The sequence below is a fragment of the Azolla caroliniana genome, unplaced genomic scaffold (assembly GCF_043228905.1).
Source record: "Azolla caroliniana isolate FFs.n. ecotype wild unplaced genomic scaffold, voAzoCaro1.0.p SCAF_17, whole genome shotgun sequence".
Classification (NCBI taxonomy): domain Eukaryota; kingdom Viridiplantae; phylum Streptophyta; class Polypodiopsida; order Salviniales; family Salviniaceae; genus Azolla; species Azolla caroliniana.
In genome coordinates this window covers 16,033,870-16,051,672 of record NW_028230452.1, presented here as the reverse complement: position 1 = coordinate 16,051,672, position 17,803 = coordinate 16,033,870, and the positions used below count along the sequence as shown (strand labels likewise).

The 17,803-nt window shown below is 40.0% G+C and overlaps 2 protein-coding genes across 2 annotated transcripts; one reads left to right on the top strand and one right to left on the bottom strand.

Annotated features, from left to right (window-relative positions):
- The first annotated feature begins 834 nt into the window (after positions 1–834).
- LOC147853295 (acyltransferase GLAUCE-like) lies at positions 835–3,539 on the top strand. The gene is made up of 2 exons (XM_087332777.1): positions 835–1,561; positions 2,237–3,539. Exons 1-2 carry the CDS (start codon positions 1,040–1,042, stop codon positions 3,215–3,217), a joined length of 1,503 nt encoding a protein of 500 aa, XP_087188903.1. The 5' UTR covers positions 835–1,039; the 3' UTR covers positions 3,218–3,539.
- A 3-nt stretch (positions 3,540–3,542) lies between these two features.
- LOC147853294 (vacuolar-sorting receptor 3-like) lies at positions 3,543–8,860 on the bottom strand. Its single transcript, XM_087332776.1, has 12 exons — positions 8,557–8,860; positions 6,962–7,654; positions 6,746–6,834; positions 6,594–6,663; positions 5,142–5,225; positions 4,964–5,040; positions 4,810–4,891; positions 4,655–4,737; positions 4,510–4,573; positions 4,278–4,406; positions 4,055–4,164; positions 3,543–3,975 (listed from the first exon to the last, which is right to left on the bottom strand). Exons 1-12 carry the CDS (start codon positions 8,840–8,842, stop codon positions 3,880–3,882), a joined length of 1,863 nt encoding a protein of 620 aa, XP_087188902.1. The 5' UTR covers positions 8,843–8,860; the 3' UTR covers positions 3,543–3,879.
- Between the last annotated feature and the right edge of the window lie 8,943 nt (positions 8,861–17,803).

Here is a 17,803-nt window from a genome sequence, read left to right as displayed (position 1 = left end):
GTATAATCCCAAAGTGTACCTCTACAAAAAGGAATGGAATCATTTCCAAAAAATATGTGATGAGTAACAAAAGCATGATTTTCACATCTTCAAGTTATAAAGGACAACTAAGGAAAGCCCAAACATTGTTGTCATCTCAAGGTAAAGGGAAAAACTCCCACCTACCCTCAAAAAGGTGGCGAGCAATTTGCTCAAATAGGTGCGCAACTGACCCCTAACAACCCTAAAGAGAGGTATGCAAACAAGTTTCCTAGTATAGGGACACTACACTTCATCGAAAAATAAGAAATTATTATTCTAAATTAGAGCATGATATCCTAATGTTTGAGAGAGAGAGAGAGAGAGAGAGAGAGAGGGAGGGATTGCATAGACGTCAATGAAAGATGGCAATGATCTAGAACATGAGGTAGAGACTCATGGTGAGGATCCCACTTGAGTTCTCTCAATGTTATAAGTTTGATGCCATGATGTAAAATACCAAGCCAACATCCACAAAATGTGTGTTCATGTTCATGTGTCAGTGCACAAGTGTGCACAAGAGGGGTGCAAAAACATTTGTTGCATTTTCTCAAAGTGAAATGAGGATAATGTTTTTTCTCTGAGCTGTGTTATATTTCTCTGAGCTGTGTTGTGTTTTTTCTCTGAGCTGTGTTATTAACAAAGGATAAGGGTTTTTTGGTCCTAAATGTAAAAAGAAGGAAGCACTTACGGCTATGTATCTTCATTAATATAAAAAGAGACACCATGGGAGAAACAAGGATTCCATGTTAAACCTAATAAACACTAAACGAGAGAGAGAGAGAGAGAGAGAGAGAGAGAGAGAGAGAGAGAGAGAGAGAGAGAGAGTTCCAACAACTTCTCTTTCTCTTCTTTTACCATGAAGAGATGGAATGATCCCAAAAGGTAAATAAGCAAAAAATGTGTGAGCCAAGCAGGGAAGATATGACATATCTTGCATGAGAGGGGGAGGGTAGATAAGCAACAAAGAAAAGGAAGAGAAGGTGAGGCTTGTTAAATAAACCCTAGTGAGCACACATTCATGTCTACACAAGAGAATATTGAGGTTGAGAAGAAAGACTTGTTAACAGCAAAAAAAAGTATGGGTATCAATATCACAGAGGATTTAGGGGTTGAGATAATCGGGGAGCCTGAGCTACTAATTGCCTCCCACATATCTGGCTCATCAACAAATGATGAAATTATGTTTCTATCGAATATTGATCAAGTCGTACTCTACCCAATCGAGACCGTTTACTTCTATGAAGTGAAAGATGGGGAGGGAGGGGGTTCAACCCTAGGAGTCGTCGACAAGCTCCGAAATGCACTACTTCAACTTCTTGTGCCATACCATTTTATGGCAGGACGACTTCGATACAACAAATCTCTATATCGACTCGAGCTCGTGTGTAACAATGCAGGAGTTCTCTTTGCAGGTGCAAACTCTCGTGCCACATTTGCTGACATTGGTGACCCAAACTTCCCTAATCCCGGATTTCGGTCCCTTGTTTTGCTCCCACAAAGCCCTACCACCTTGGCTGACCTCCCCCTCACCACAGTTCAGGTAATTCATTCATACATTTTTCTTCACTTTTGCACGCTCCTTATCACACGTGTGTGTGTGTGTGTGTGTGTGTGTGTGTGATTATATAAACAAAAAAAAATACTATACTTTAAAAGGCACTAGTATGTTTATGTATCTAAGTACTCATTTCATTAAGATTACAACTTCGTTGGAGGATGATGCCCTTGTATTTGTATACATCAAACGGAGACTACTTCCACCATTATTCTAACTTTGTGTATGTATAATATCAACTCCTTTGATGTTGAGTATGTATTTATCAAATGAAATTTTAAAATTGTTGTCCCTTTCCAATATAATTCCAACTTTTTTACCACTTTATCAATATAATCCAAGGTTTTAAATTATATGGTCTCTAAGAAGAGAGCTTGTTGCATGTGGTTACAAGCTCCAACAAACAGTTGTCATGTTACAGCGCACTTTAGGAAAACATGAAGACAAGTTTCCTATCCACATTGCCATGAGGAAATATGACTAGACCTTCTTGACTAAAGAGGGAAGGCACCTCTCTCACACAAGCAAAAATGCCCAGCTTTTATACCCATAGTGGAACATAACCTAAAACTACTCCATTTCTTCTCTGAAATGAGTTTCTCATAAGGAAAAATGCCTATAGTCATTTTGTTTGTTGTGTACGATTGTTTTACTATGAAGGTGACAAGATTCAAGTGTGGAAGCTTTACCATCGGTTTCTCATCCAACCATGTTCTCCTCGATGGCATAGCTGCCGGTGAGTTCTTGGCCAACTTTGCATCTTTAGCACGTGGCCTCGGTATGCAAACATGGCCTGACCCAGATCGCACCACATTGAGGGCACGGTCACCACCGCGGGTAGAATTCGATCATTTCGAGTACACATGGTTACCAGGTGTTCCATTCACAAAGCAACTCAATCCAACAACTGCCTACACAGAGGCTGATGCATTGGTCGCTGCGACATCGCGTGGTGGTGGATTGCAAGATTATGCATACAGGAATTTTCATGTAGATGGAAATATGGTAAAACAATTGAAACAAGCAGCCGGAGGTGGAGTTACAACCACGTTCGAAGCCTTGGCAGCACATTTATGGCAATGTCGCACTGCTGCTCTTAATGATTGTATCGATGGCAATCAAGAAGATTATTCATCATTCCTTTTCGCTGTTAACTTCCGCCAAAGCATGGAACCTCCACTACCAACAGGTTTTGCAGGAAACGCGGTATTGTGCGCTTGTGCACGTGCAAAGTCTACAGACTTGTTGCGCCAACCATTATCATTCGCAGTGTCAAAGGTGAAAGAAGCTCGGATACGCATCACTAATGAGTACGTGAGGTCTGCGATTGATTGTCTAGAGATCAACAAAGGAGTTCCTCTTAGTGACACCACATTGTATGTTTCTGCATGGTGGAAAATCATCAAGCTACAAAACTTGGATTTTGGTTGGGGTATGCCAATCTGTGCTGGCCCCATCCTTAGTGAAATGGTGGCATATGTGCTCTTTGTTTCTGATGGAACCCCTGATGGACTGAATGTGCTTTTGGCTATGCCAACCGGTGTTCTCTCCAAGTTTGGGAAAATCTTTCTGCAACCTGGCCCTAACAACACATTCTTTCCCTACATTAATGAGGCATCTCATGACTCTATTCTCAATTAATGCGGTTGACTTACATGATGCTATACATAGATGCATGTGTTGTCCTACTCTTAGTATGTTCTCTCTTGTTTATTTATTATTGAACTTCTTAGGTTCTAAGGAGTCATCAATTGTGTGAATGAACTCTCAAGTTCAAGCTCATCAATAACTCCTGACGCTTATCCCAAAATAAAACTACAATGAAATGAAAAAGACATGTTTATAATAAGAATAATAAGTCACGTGCTCATGTTTATATGATGTAAAACAATCCGTCATGTTGACTCCCTGAACTTAACTCTAATTGTTCAAAACTAATGGCTGAGCGGAGATTGAGGCTGTAGTGGAATAAGTTCATTCATATAAGCATCTCTTTGAAAAGGAAAGTTCAGAACATTATATCGGACATATCAATATAACATATCAAGAGTATCGACATGAGAACGTTTATAACCGCATGCAAAGACACTCTCCATTAAATACCTTCGAATACTTCACAATATAATGAAAGAGCCCCAAAATAGGTATGCATCTATTCATTTAGATATAATACAGAGACTCTCTTCCTATGAAAGCCTCTGTGACAACAAAGCACAGTTCCAACTTCCTTCATGTTATACCAATGAATCTAGAAGAAGAACAGAACAGCTGATATACAAAACGGTATTACCCCTCACCGCTGGCTATGTTTCCTCTTCGACATGGCGATGAACTTCATTCTGACTGTCAAGAGGCATGTATTGTGCCATGATAGCTCTTATTTCCGAGTCCATGTATGACTGTAGTGCAAAAAGTCTCAACAAGATTAGAGAAGTTTGGGAAAACATACAATCTTCTAAACTGCAAATCTCTACTCACCCGCAATCTATATTTATAAACAACATATGCTCCAATGCCTGCCGCAGCTAATCCCATAAGAATCATCATAACTACAATATACACAGAGCCAGAAGTGACTGCTTTCTTGCCTGCCAGATCAAATGTTCAGAATCAGGTCACATGTGGGTACATAAGCACTAAGAAACTTTTGTTTTGTCCTTTTGCTTGATACATTTGGAAGACAGAAAAAACGTGTACTCACTTATACACATATCATGCTCTCGGATATACAAAAGATCTCCATGGCATTTGCAGTCATAGCCACCCCATGTATTTGAGCAACTGCAGTCAGGGCATTGACAAGCAAGCTTCTCTTTGCATTCGTCGATATCTGTTAAAATGTGTCAAAAATTACATTTCAGCAACAAAAGGCATAAAGGTATGTCTAATGACCACGCATCTCATAAAATTAATTAATTGATGATGTCGCTTACCATTACAACTGTGAATTCCATCGCCCTCAAAACCAGCCGGACACTCGCATTTTGATTTAGATTCCTGCATTTTCTCCAAATGGATCATTAAGATAAAGTGGAACTAATGGTATCTACAAGTAACCATTGGAAATAGAAATCTTACAGAGCAAGCTGAGTATCCTTTCCCATCTCGTGTCTCATTCCAACAACCTCCATTTTGGATTTTGCACCATCCGTCACCCATAGCTGGGAAAAAATATATATGTTTTAAAGATAAATGATTGAGCTAATTATTTCCACCTTCAAAAGTTTTCCTACCTTTACAAGATTCATATCCATCTCCTTGAAATTGTACACCATCCACCAACGGGCATTCACAAACTCTACCCCGGAATGTATCCTGTATGAGTTAGTCAGTAAATAAACATTGAAATGAGCACAAAACAATTACATTCAGAAATACAAAACCTACTTTGCAGGCCGTGAGATTAGTTGTTTTATCCTGCCAGCAACCACCATTATTTGTTAAGCACTCGTTTGTCTGCATATCTGTGCCATTGGAATACATGAAGTGTTTCATATGCTTAAGCAGAACATTATAGACACATGGATGTCAAATTTCTATAAGCAATTATATTAGGGTGGCATACCAGAACTAAGGCAAACTGGAGGTTCTGTTGTTTCTTGAAATCCTGCACAAATAGCTTTCAAAACAGCACCTTTGTCGAGCTTCCCTGCGCAAAATCACAAATGATTCTCAAAGACCTTGCTTTGCGTACCCTAAAACATATTGCATCTGCCAAATGACACAAGGAAATAGGCAACAGGAAGATTATCCACATCGGAATCAAAAAAAAGACTGGGAGTTTCAATGGTGAACAGTAAAGAACGTTTTGATTTAGCTTAGTACAATTATTGTCCAGAACAAACTTAAATATCAGCTATAACTGTATGGTTTACAATATCATACATTTATTGTCCAGAACCAAACTTAAATATCTTACAGTTTACACAAACCTAGAATGGGGCATGGGGGGAAATGCATTCCCACATTCTTGAAACAGGGTTTATTTGACAGTCACCTTACTTGCCCAAGCCCTTATGAGTGAGTGCATGCATGACAATGGCTTAGACATCCCAATGTATATATTTATAGTGGACATACAAATGCATTGGTGGTCATTGGCCCAATGCATGTAGTGTAAAAGGGAGAGCATGTACCATTCTCACCATACAACATCTGAGCCACGACAGAATCGGAATAGAATGTTTATTGTATTAAAATGGACTCCATTTGATGCATCCGGTCAAGAGAGATGATGGCACGCGAATTAGGATTCACAAATAAGCCTCAACACATTTATATTGCATAGTTTGCTACGATTGTACTCCTATTTTTCTCTCTGTAAAGGAATTCCTATATAACTCACACTTTGAGGACATCATAAGATCCAATGATGCCTTTCTCATTCAACCAAGCTGCATCGACACTCTACTTTCACATTGCAAATGGGAATTCCCATTTTTCAACTCGGGAACCGTAGGTTATTTCCAACTTTTTTACAAAACAATATTCAGATTTGTTTTCCTCACAAGACTGATAGATTTACATCTATGATACTCTAATTGCAGTGCACTTTCACTCAACCCCTTGTCATCTCCAATAGCATTTCCACACCACAAAGCTACACAGGAACATAAATGTAGCTCCACTGCAATAAGCATTTTTGCTGCAAAGCTTTTTCATAACTCCCTAAGTACTTAATCACATAGCTTTAGCCTTAAAGTCTAAAGAGTGTTTAAAAATCATTCCAAAAGGCATCCAATCATTAAACTTACTTCAAATTAGTCATAGCTTAGTAAACTATGCAATGATCCATAGTCCAACATCGCACTACAATTAATGGATCTCTACATACAACCTACATCAGCAAGATGATCATCCATATAGAAAACAATCTATTGATTTATGTGAGTCATATGAGGCTTTCCATCAAGAAATGTCCAAAGAAAAGTAGCATTATGTGAATGCAACTATACATACATATGTATGAAGTATATGTAGGTACTAATGAGACAATCATTAAAATGGATAAACAAACCTCGATATTGCCTATTGTTCACAATGATAGTTGGCAGAATTGTCACATCCCCCCGTGTGCCTTTTCCAATCTGTTGAGGATTATGTTAAATAGGAAAGTCCAGTCATATATCATTGCCTTCATGTCTAAAAGAGGAAGGGAAAACATGATACCTGTGCATCTTGTTCTCTCTTTAAAATGACATTGTCAGCATCAGCATCTGGATTTCCCATACAGTCTCTGATTTTTGCTACATCCAACCCTAGCACATGGAAAGTATCAAATTGATCGCCGTTAGCTTTATCTTTGTCCAAAGTGTAGTCCAGCACTAATTACCACATAACTAAGAAAAGATAAACAAATAGAAAATGGATAGTAAGAAGACACACCTAAAGATTTGATTATTCCTTCAGCACACTGCTGGTTGTATTTCTTCTCCTTCATAGGACATCTAATGTGGAAGTCTGTGACATAATCCCACCAAACCCATGATTTTTGGGTCTCATTAGCGACATTGTATACACAAAGCTGTCGCAAGTTTTCCAATACAACATCCTTGCCATCGTAGCCCTTATTAAAATCTTGCTCTGGATCTGGTGCACAGTAGCGTCCATGGTTTATGCATTGTGACTTGCATTGCCTACTAAGAATGAAGGCCCCTGGGCAATACCACGTAATATAATGGGGTGTAAACATGGTAAATCCACCCTTCTCGAGCAACTGAGCCGCTCCTTTAAAATTCTTTACAAAGTCAGTCTGTGTATCACACTTGGTACCACATTCATCATTACTGTTGGCCCAAATTTCATACTCAACTCTGGCATCAGGATGTGGAACAGCTTCCCGCCAATCCAGTTTTAGACTTACCATGTTATTACTCTCAATGGCCTTCTTCAATTCATCACCAAATTTTTTCTCGATTAAAGCCGAGGGAATAGTGATATTGTTGAGATAATGTGAAGCACCTTCATCTTCCCCCGGAGAGTCCATGGTTATCAAAGGCTCAACTCTATCGTCCACCACAAGCACAGCTGCAGCTCCAGCTTTCTGTGCATTCCATACCTTCAAGGCAAAATAGCAATCTGTGCATAACACAGGGTCTCAGCACAGTTGTAAAACCATAAATATCCATAGCTTGAACTTTGAAAGAGATCAACATGGGAGTGAAACTCTAGAATCTATTGTGTATGCATCGAACAAGACTCATTACAGCTGTACAACATTATGTTAATATCAAAGAAAACTCAGAACAGCTGCGAAACCTGCAATCCATGTCTTAAACTTCAAAGACTCAATGCAGCTTTGAAACCCTGGAATCTGTAGCTCAAAGTTGGAAATAACCTTGACACAATGTTGTGAGACCCTATAGGCCATAGATTAAACTTCAGAAGAGGGCCTAGAGATCTATGGCTTTAATGTCAAAGGACGCTCCGATACAGTCTTAACTTTCAAAACTAAGAAATTAGCAATTAAATTTAAAAAAAAAAAAAATACTTGTACTCAATCCTTAGCTTAAGCTTCAAATGCAAACCCCCTATGATCCGTAACTTATCCTAGGGTATATATGCAACCAAGACCCCTGTGGCATCATCTAATCCCAAGCTCAAGATGTGAAACCAGGTCCCTAGAATCTATTGCGACGATTCAAAAGAGACTTGAGAATAGCTGTGAAACCCAAGAATCCATGAAATAAATGTCGAATCAATATTGTAAACTTCGTAAGGCACTAAGCAAAGCTCTGAAACCTCTAGAAATGGATCATTTAAACTTCGGGATAAGATCAGAACACAACTGTGAAACACGAGAATATAATGGCTTATACTTCATAAGCAAGGCACTACAGTTGCGAAACGGGCAAGAAACAACAGGTTAATCTTGGGAAACGAAGCCACTACAGTTGTTGCGAGAACATAGAATCGGCAGCCAAGACTTCGAGAGGAACAGGAAATCAGATAAATTTATTTTTTTTGTTTTGAGCAAATACCTCCACGGACGACCATGAGGAAGATAGGCATGCCACCAGGAGGAGATCGGAAGAGGTCAGTTGAACTGAAGTCTTTACAAGCATTAAGGTTCTCTTTGGGGGAAATGACAGTTCCTGACAGGGTCCCACCATACTGCGGGATTCCGAAGTTACCGATGGCACTGTCATAGTTGCCTTTGAGGGACTCCGGGGAGACGACGGCGAGGCTGTTCTTCTCCACCACGAAGCGGCAGACAGCAAGAAGAGGTGAGGAAGCGAGGAGGAGCAATGCGATGATGAGCATCATACCACTGCTCCGAGGGGGAGTGGAGAGAGCTCTCTCTCTCTCTCTCTCTCTCTCTCTCTCTCTCTCTCTCTCTTCAACTCTCACTCTCACTCTCACTGTCTTTCTTTTCTGTTCTGCATACAAAAAACACAGGAATCAGACAGACAGAATGATGACACACACAGAATTGGGCAGTTTCTTCATACTTCCAATTTCAGTCAGGAAATGGGATGGATGGATCTGGATGGATGGCCGTCTCTCCCACTCTCAGATGGGCGCCGCCTCGTAGAGACCACCACCAGGTTCTATCTGTCTGTCCCATGGGCGCGCGCCCGCCTCCTACGCTCCCTTCGATCCGATCGCTGCCTTGTAGACCCCCTCTCGATTCAATGTGGTGGCTCCTCGACTCGCTCTGATTCGATAGGTGGCCCCTGGTTTCTGATTCGATCAGATATGGATGGCTTTGTAGACCCCCGTTCAACTCGATGCCCAGCTCCTGGTTTCCGATTCGATCAGATATGGGTGGCTTTGTAGACCCCGTTCAATTCGATGCCTAGCTCCTGGTTTCCGATTCGATCAGATATGGGTGGCTTTGTAGACCCCGTTTGATTCGATGCCTAGCTCCTACTCTCGCTTCGATCTCGATAGGTGGCTCCTACTTTTGATTCCATTAGATATGGGTGGCTTTGTAGACCCCATTCGATTCAATGCCCAACTCCTAGACTCGCTTCGATCTCGATAGGTGGCTCCTACTTTCGATTCCATTAGATATGGGTGGCTTTGTAGACCTTGTTCAATTCGATGGGCAGTTCTGAGACTCGCTTCGATCCTGATATGTGGCTCGCTCCTCATTTCGATTCGATCCGATGGGTGGCTTTTAGACCCGGTTCGATTCGATGGGCAGCTCCTAGACTCCCTTCATCCCGATAGGTGGTCGGCTCCTCGTTTCAATTCAATCCAATAGGCGGCTTGTTGTTAAGAGTCTATTACTAATCAATAGACCAAAGTAAAGTAAAAGGAGGAAAATAGAATGGATAGAAGAACCCGTTCCACCCGACCACCCCCGAGTTATGATCTAGACATAGACAACCTACCACTGACGTCCCATACTGCCAGATATTAGGATGACTAATACCTTGGAAGAGATAAACACGATCGTTAAGATGAAAGCCTAGCCTGCACCACCAGTGTCTAAGACAACAACCTTCCGATGTAATGTCCTTATGAGGGTAGCTAAGCCTCATATTTATACCTTTTCCTAGGCCCCTTGAATAGATGTGCCTTTCTAAAAGGCTCTCCATTCATTGGTTGTCCAAATCATGAGTGCATACACCTATCATTCCTTCTATCCAATCATTAGTCCACTTTTTAACATTAGTGAACATACCCTTCACTAATGTAAATATTAGTGACCTACCCTCACCAACGTTATGTGTACATAACATACTCCCCTACTTCAAAAGATTACACTCTTGCAATATAAAGTGAGGAAATTGTGCCTTAAGAGTATGCTCGCGTTCCCATGTGGCATAATCAATAGGTTTATCCATCCATTTGATCTTGAATAGCCGAATCTCATTAGAACGTAAACGTTTAGTACGAGAATCGAGAATTCGTTCAGGAACATGAGGTTTGTAAGAAAAATCCTCTAATGTTACAAGATCTTAGATTGTGATGGTGTTATCACCAGAGCCTAAAAATGGTTTTAGACGACTGACGTGAAAAACAGGATAAATACCAACGTTACGGGGTAAGGCAAGGTGATAAGCAGATGACCCAATCCGCTTAAGGATCTCAAATGGGCCACAATATCATCGGGCTAACTTAGCGCACTTGCCCGTAGACAATGAAGTAGAGTTAGTAGGGACACACAAAAAAACTTTTTGACCAATAGTAAATGCATGAGGATGTCTATCCTGATCAACATAAAATCGAGCACGATATTGAGTTGTCTTGACATTCTCTTTGACAATATGCAACAGTTGGTTCATGTCTTGCAAAAAATTGCATGTACTGTCTAATGTATCACGATGTATCGTGACATCAACTAGGGCACGTGGCTGAAAACCATACATCAACATAAAAGGACTATATCTTGTGGATGTATGTTTAGAGCTATTATAGGCAAATTCTAAGATAGGAAGGTATTGCTCCCACTTAGAAGGGGTTTTTGCTACATAAGCTCAAAGCATGTCCTCAATAATTTGATTAACTCGTTCAGTTTGTCCATTAGACTAAGGATGATCTGTGGAACTCATGCTCAACGTAGTTTCTCGTTTCTTAAAGACCTGAGTCCAAAAGTCACTAGTAAACTTGGAATCTCGACCACTAACAATATCCATCGGTAATCCATAAAAGCGAAATAACTCATCAACAAATTGATATGCCAATTGTTGAGCAGTTATCGTGGTTTTGGTGGGAATAAATCTAGCCAATTTTGTTAGTTTGTCAACGACAACCCAAATGGCATCATGGCCCCTCTGTGTATGAGGTAAACTAACAATAAAATCCATCGAGATACTTTCCCATTTGTTGTTGGGAATATCTGAGGGATGTAAAAGACCCGCAACTTTAAGTTGTTCTGACCTATTAATCTGACATTGTAAGCATTGAGTTACGTATTTATGCACGTCAGAGCGCATCTTAGGATAGAAAAAAGTACTCGAGATGAGAACGAGTGTGCATTGTATTCCAAGATGAGCAACAGATGGTGCATAATGATATTCATGAAGAATTTTCTGTTTTACGTTTGGTAAATCTGGAACACATACCTTTCCACTACGGTAGAGCAAACCGTTTGTAATGTGAAAGGTCGCCTTAGAGGGTAAGGTGATAGTATCGACATCTAAACTAGATTCGACTTTCGTCCAGTATTTCGAAAATAATTGTCATCAAGGTATTTCCCTCGAAGGTGATCTAAAAGATCAGATTTTATTTCCCGTGAAGCTAAGCATGTTAACTTCTTTAATGTGACTAAGAGCATTTGCAACGGTGTTCATAGAACCCTTGCGATATCGTATGGAAAAATCAAAATCTTGCATAAGGTCAGCCCAACGGCCTTTACGACCAACAAGATCTGTCTGGTCACAAAAATACTTCAATGATTGATGGTCTGTTGTTACAACCACAAATTTATTTCCATAGAGATAGTGCCTCCATGTTTTAAGTGCATGTATTACCGCAAACAACTCTTTCTCTTGAACCGAATACCGAGATTGAGCAGCATCAAGCTTCTTACTTTCAAAAGCAGTAGGGTGACCGCCTTGATAAAGAACGACACCAATAGCAAAATCACTAGCAACGGTTTCAATTGAGAAAGGCTTAGAAGGGTCCTGTAATAAAAGAGGGGGAGCCTGACACACATGCTCTTTGAGTGTCTCAAATGATTTGTCAAGTTGTACATTCCATGCAATCGGTTTGACAGACTTACGTGGATGACCTTTTAAAAGGTCAGTTAATGGCGTAGTCAATTTGGAATAGTTATGAATTGATTTTCGTAAAAATCCAACAAACCCTAAGAATGATCGTAATTCACGAATATTACGAGGAATGGGCCAAAGTTTAACCTTTTCAATACGAGGAGGTTCAATTTCAACGCCATTTTCCGTAATTAAATGACCTAGGTACACAATAGATTTTTGGAAAAAATCACATTTTGAATATTTTGCATAGAAAGAGTTATCACGCAACTTTTGCAAAACAAATAGAACATGTTGAACATGATCTTGCAAGGTACAACTATATATCAAAATATCATCCAAGAAGACAACAACAAAATCACTGAGTTGATATCGGAAAACGTCATTCATCACTTGTTGGAATGTGGTTGGAGTATTAGTCAACCCGAAAGGCATGACTAAAAACTCATAATGGCCATAACGTGTACAAAAAGCGGTTTTAGGAATATCATCCTTGACAATGTGAATCTAATGATAACCTGTTTGCAAGTCAATTTTCGTAAAATATCGGGGCCCATGCAAACAATCAATCAAATCATCGGCACGAGGTAACGAATATGCATTTTTAATTGTCATTTTATTCAAACGGCGACAATTGATACACATTCGCCATGAACCTTCCTTCTTCTTAACTAATAGTACTAGCGCACCCCAAGGTGATTTACTATACCTAATGTGGCCCATACTCAAGTATTCCTTAAGTTGTTTAACGATCTCATCCTCTTCTAATCGACTAAGTCGGTAAGGTGGAATGCTCACAGGAGCAACACCAGGGATGAATTCAATTTGATGGTCCACATTACGTTTTGGTGGTAACGTAAGCGGCAATTAGTTAGGAAACACGTCTTGAAAATCGTCTAAAATAGAGTCGAGTAATCGTTGTTCATAATGTGGTAATTGTGTGGCGTCAATATTAAAATAATAAAATTCAAGCGTGGGATCAATTACACACGAATACATTAATGAACTAAAATACTCACTTAAAGATTAGAAGACATGAATGAGAAGGAAGTTTGGAACATTGAATAAAATGTTTACAATTATTAAGTTCAAATGTGATTGAGTGATGAACCCAATCAATGGACAAAGAAGGGTTTTTATTAAAAAAACCAAGGGTATCCTAAAATGAAATCTGCGGATTGTAGTTTCATAACATCAAAGTCTAGCTTCTTCAAATAGGTATCTATTTGAATTGGCAGTTGACAAACAATGCCACTGATGTATTGAACGCTTCCATTTGCCATGTGAACTTCATAGATATGATCGCTTGCGTTTATGTGGAGTTCCATTTGCTGCACAAAGTGATCATTAAGAAAATTGTGAGAACTATCGGAATCAAACAAGAAATGTGCTTGTGTTCCATTGATATACCCGACTGCTCGGAGTAAATCATTAGGTCCAAGTAAATGTGAAGGAAAAGTGCATTCACATGAACTTAAGTGGTTGGTATGAACTTCAAAACATCAAAAGACTCACATGTGTGACTCGTAGATTTGTCTTGAGGAGGGGTGTTCATTGACTTCCTCTCAAGACGACGACAGGTATCCTTTGTGTGGCTCCGCTTCTTGCAATATGCACAAAAGAGGTTCGGTTTCTTGGAGTCGCGGTCAAGAGTGTCACTGGATTGCTTACGTTTCCCAATGAACTTGACATTCGGAGTTTTGGCGAACTCAGGTTTATTGTGGTCTTTCTTGGAAGTCCTATTGTACCGAAGTACAATGTTGACGGCTTCCTCGAAAGTTGTGGGGTCCTTGTCATGGACAATCCAATGGTAATCCCCATTGGGAATACCATTCAAAAAGCAAGCAACAAACCATTTCTCACCCGTAAGTCCCGATTTTTGGATCTGGGTCCAAGCATGATGTACATAATCCTCGAGAGAGGTAAATGGCTTACTCGACAACGTGAGCAAGTGTTGCGCTTGTTCACTTTGAGAAGGTGGCTGCAAAAACTATTCCTTAAAAACATCAACGAAACCTTCCCAAGTTGTGGGTAAGTTCTTTGTAGTCCTTAGGCCGTGCCACCATGTAGCAGCTCGGCCACCTAACTCACGACCTACATAACCAATTTTTACAGCATCGGGCTTGGGGTGGAGCTCAAAGTGAGACTCCCAACGACCAAGCCAAGTGTTAATGGCCTCCTCGGTTCTTTCTTTCTTATCTCCCTTGAATGGTGTTACTACGAAAGAAGGTTCACCTTCTTTCTTGGACTCAATAGTCAATTCTTGGAATTTCTTTTCCAATGCCATATTGGCTTGCCTCATTTCGGCCAATTGATTCAAGGTAGTAGTGAGCAATTGCTCAATATTGATCTCAGCTTGTGTGTGAGATGTGGATTGGAGTTGAGAGGTTTCGGTCGAAGAGATCGCTCCAACAACATTCAAAACTTGTTCCATGATGCAAGATGTGGTTATGCAATATAAATAAGGAGGTTCAGAAAATACACAAGCAAAATGAATGCTTGAAATTTTGATTGGAAGAACTTTACCAAGAAAGCATCTCACATCTTTACCTCTCTAGACATATTAGATGTGATTCGAGATCCGATAACTATGGTAACACTATGGTGTTTTAAAAACCATGGGGGAAAACATAGCTAAGGTGTCTTTCTCGGATCTCTATCTTGAATAGTCATGGCGGCTCCCCGAGGCTCAACCATGGTTCTAACATCAATGTAGTTTCCTAGTTAGCCTTATATTAGAATGCCAAACCAACATGTATTGATATGGTCGAGAAAGTGTATTACGTGAAAAAACAAGTGCACTCGCAAGTAATATTCTAGTCTTGCGAGTAGCAAGCAAATGTTATGAAAAAAAGAGAAAAAGAAGTCACTATCTATAAGAGTCAAGAAGTGACGAAAACAAGGTTCAAAAACCATGCGTTGTCTATTAAACAAAAATACCACCAATAAATGGATTTGTGACGTATGCACCTATCCATCCCAATATGGTGGTTGTAATTTGCACAATTGTGACATAAGCCACAAATTGATAGAAGTGGTGGTGGTGTTGTGAGCAAAGATGTAGTACTCAAATCTATGAGTAAAACATCAATAGGGGAACTCATGTGGTTTTACTCGAGTTCTAAGGCTCGATAATATGACTACATCAGATTTTGTTCTGTCAAATGGGTATTCTGCTGAGGTAGTAGATATTTGTGATAATGTCCATTGAGCGATCAAGAGAACTTAATGTTGTTAGAAGCCCTTGAACTATATTGGAACAATTGGATTGAAGTCTCTGAATTTGTAAGGACAAAATCAAAAGCTCAATGCATCTCTCACTTCATTGGATTGTCAATTGAAGATACATTTTTTGAAGAAATGGAAGTCCCAAGGTCATTTACAATAGTAAGAATTAGGCAAGCAGATTACCCGTCAATTGCCAAAAAAGGTTCAAATAATCATATTGACATAGAATCTAGAGCACTAGAAGGAGTAGACCAGATAAATTCCATAGAACTGCTAGGAGAGCCTGAATTAAATGCAGCTTTTGAAGGGACAAACAATCCTGTGATGTCTTTGGTAATAATTCTTGCTTGGGATCATATTAGTATCTAGAGAGAGAGAGAGAGAGAGAGAAAGATATATTAACGTCTTCTAAGGCCAAAATTGGCCCATGAGACAGTTGGTTTACAACAAAAATGGGTATTTATCCAATCATCAAAACTAAAATAAAAGTAAAGTAAAAATAGCTTAAGCTAAAAGAGTTCTAGTAGTGTACAAACCATGGTATACTCGATTGTTGAAGTGACTTTGCACTAAGCCTAATTTCATTTCCGCCCAAGCCTTTCGAAAAGAAGTGGGAGGTCAAAGGGTTTTGGTGTGGGTGTGACCCATGACCCCAGTGTATAGAGTGCCCCAACCATGGCTTCTAGGCGGTGTAGCTCACGTTCCCTTATTTTCTTTATTGCTTCTACATCACATCGAGTTGCTTTGAAACTCGACATCTGAGGGCATTTGGTTCTTCTTTGATTTTCTGCTTCATCAAGGAAAAGCTCGAGTGGTGCGGGTGTGTCAACATTCGTTGTCTCCCCATGTTCCTGAAAAACTTCATTTGTTACATGTTGGTAAACATTAGCAACATTATTGTCAACATTTTGTAACTTATTCTCTCTGCGTTGTTTCAATTCTAGGATGTATCTACCTAATTTCTTTATATCTAGTGTATCTAATAGTTTAGGGAGAGTGGGAGATAAACCAAGTATGTGTTGGTATTTTGCCCTTATCTCAGCATAGGTGGGACATTTGCATGTAAAGTGGTACTCATCCTCCATCTCTATGTGGCATAACCTACATATCCTTTCCTCCCTAGGGACTCCATTAGTACGTCCATTCTCAATCTCAAGTTGGTGAGATGATATTCTAAGTTGACCAATGACAACCCTTAGTGCATGTGGTAAGAATAAATTTATATATTTGGCGGCATAATAAAACCTAACTTAGAGAAGTGCATGAAGTGTTCCTTATAGCACAACATTTTAGATGGGAGTGGCTCTAGTGGGGTGATCCATTTATACCAAGTATAAATTTGCCATATTTCTTGGAGTATTACTTTATTGTGGTCCTCATGAGAGATTAAAGTGTTATCAATCACATGGTCGTACTTAAGGGGGGGGAGGTTATTAATGTCTAGACCGTTCACAAGAAGCCAACTCACCATCATGTCATACCATGAGCTAGTATAGCCGGACTCATACAGTGCTCAAGAGACTTTAAAGGCTTGATGGGATATTCTATCATGTGGTTGGCTATGTATCATATGGATAAAGACTACAAGTTGAAAAAGTGCTTCTACTAACATCGGGGGTAGAGCGAACTCAGCCCTAATAATGTCATGTGGGACCGTCGATTTGATTCGGAGTTGGCGTGATAACATCATCACCAATGGTCTCTCTAATTGCGTCCACATGAAAGATGGTAGTCTTGGAGCCCAAACCACTGATGCATACATGAGGGAGGGAGTCACTAATGAGTCAAAGAGCCACCCTTTAGTTCGTGGCTCTTGGAAGTATGCTTGATGGCATTGTCTCTCGAGGAGTGAGAGGGAAGCATGTCCTCTCGTAAGTCTATCCTTCACTACTTGTGTCATCGAAAATTTACCTGAGCAGGCGCTGAAAGTGACTCCGAGATAGACATATGATCAACCACCTCAATTTGGCCATGGGAGATAGTTAGGTGACACTTAGCTCTAACTTGGGCCGATGTGTGGAAGATAAGGACTTTGGTTTTCCCTAGATTCACTACCAATCCTCGTTGTGTGCAAAAGTCATCTAAGGCATTAAGGTGCCTTTGTAGGTCATGTTCAGATTCAGAGAGCAAAACTATGTCGTCTGCATAGAGCAAGATACGAACCTATGTATCCCCAAGGACTACTCCATTGCCTCCCTTACGAGCAATAAATATGTGATCTCATCAATGTAGATCCCAAAAAGAGTCGGAGATAGGGGGCAACCTTGTTTTACACCAATAGTGCTAGTGAGACAATCAGATATGCCACCTAGGCATCGAACACACACTGACACTT

Excerpts from the sequence above, each read along its gene's own strand:
- LOC147853294 (XM_087332776.1), bottom strand. The coding sequence starts at position 8,842 with ATGATGCTCATCATCGCATTGCTCCTCCTCGCTTCCTCACCTCTTCTT. Across the intron at positions 7,655-8,556 it reads CCTCATGGTCGTCCGTGGAG|ATTGCTATTTTGCCTTGAAG; the intron begins GTATTTGCTCAA and ends TGTTATGCACAG. Across the intron at positions 4,407-4,509 it reads TGGAATTCACAGTTGTAATG|ATATCGACGAATGCAAAGAG; the intron begins GTAAGCGACATC and ends ACATTTTAACAG.
- LOC147853295 (XM_087332777.1), top strand. The coding sequence starts at position 1,040 with ATGTCTACACAAGAGAATATTGAGGTTGAGAAGAAAGACTTGTTAACA. Across the intron at positions 1,562-2,236 it reads TCCCCCTCACCACAGTTCAG|GTGACAAGATTCAAGTGTGG; the intron begins GTAATTCATTCA and ends TTTACTATGAAG.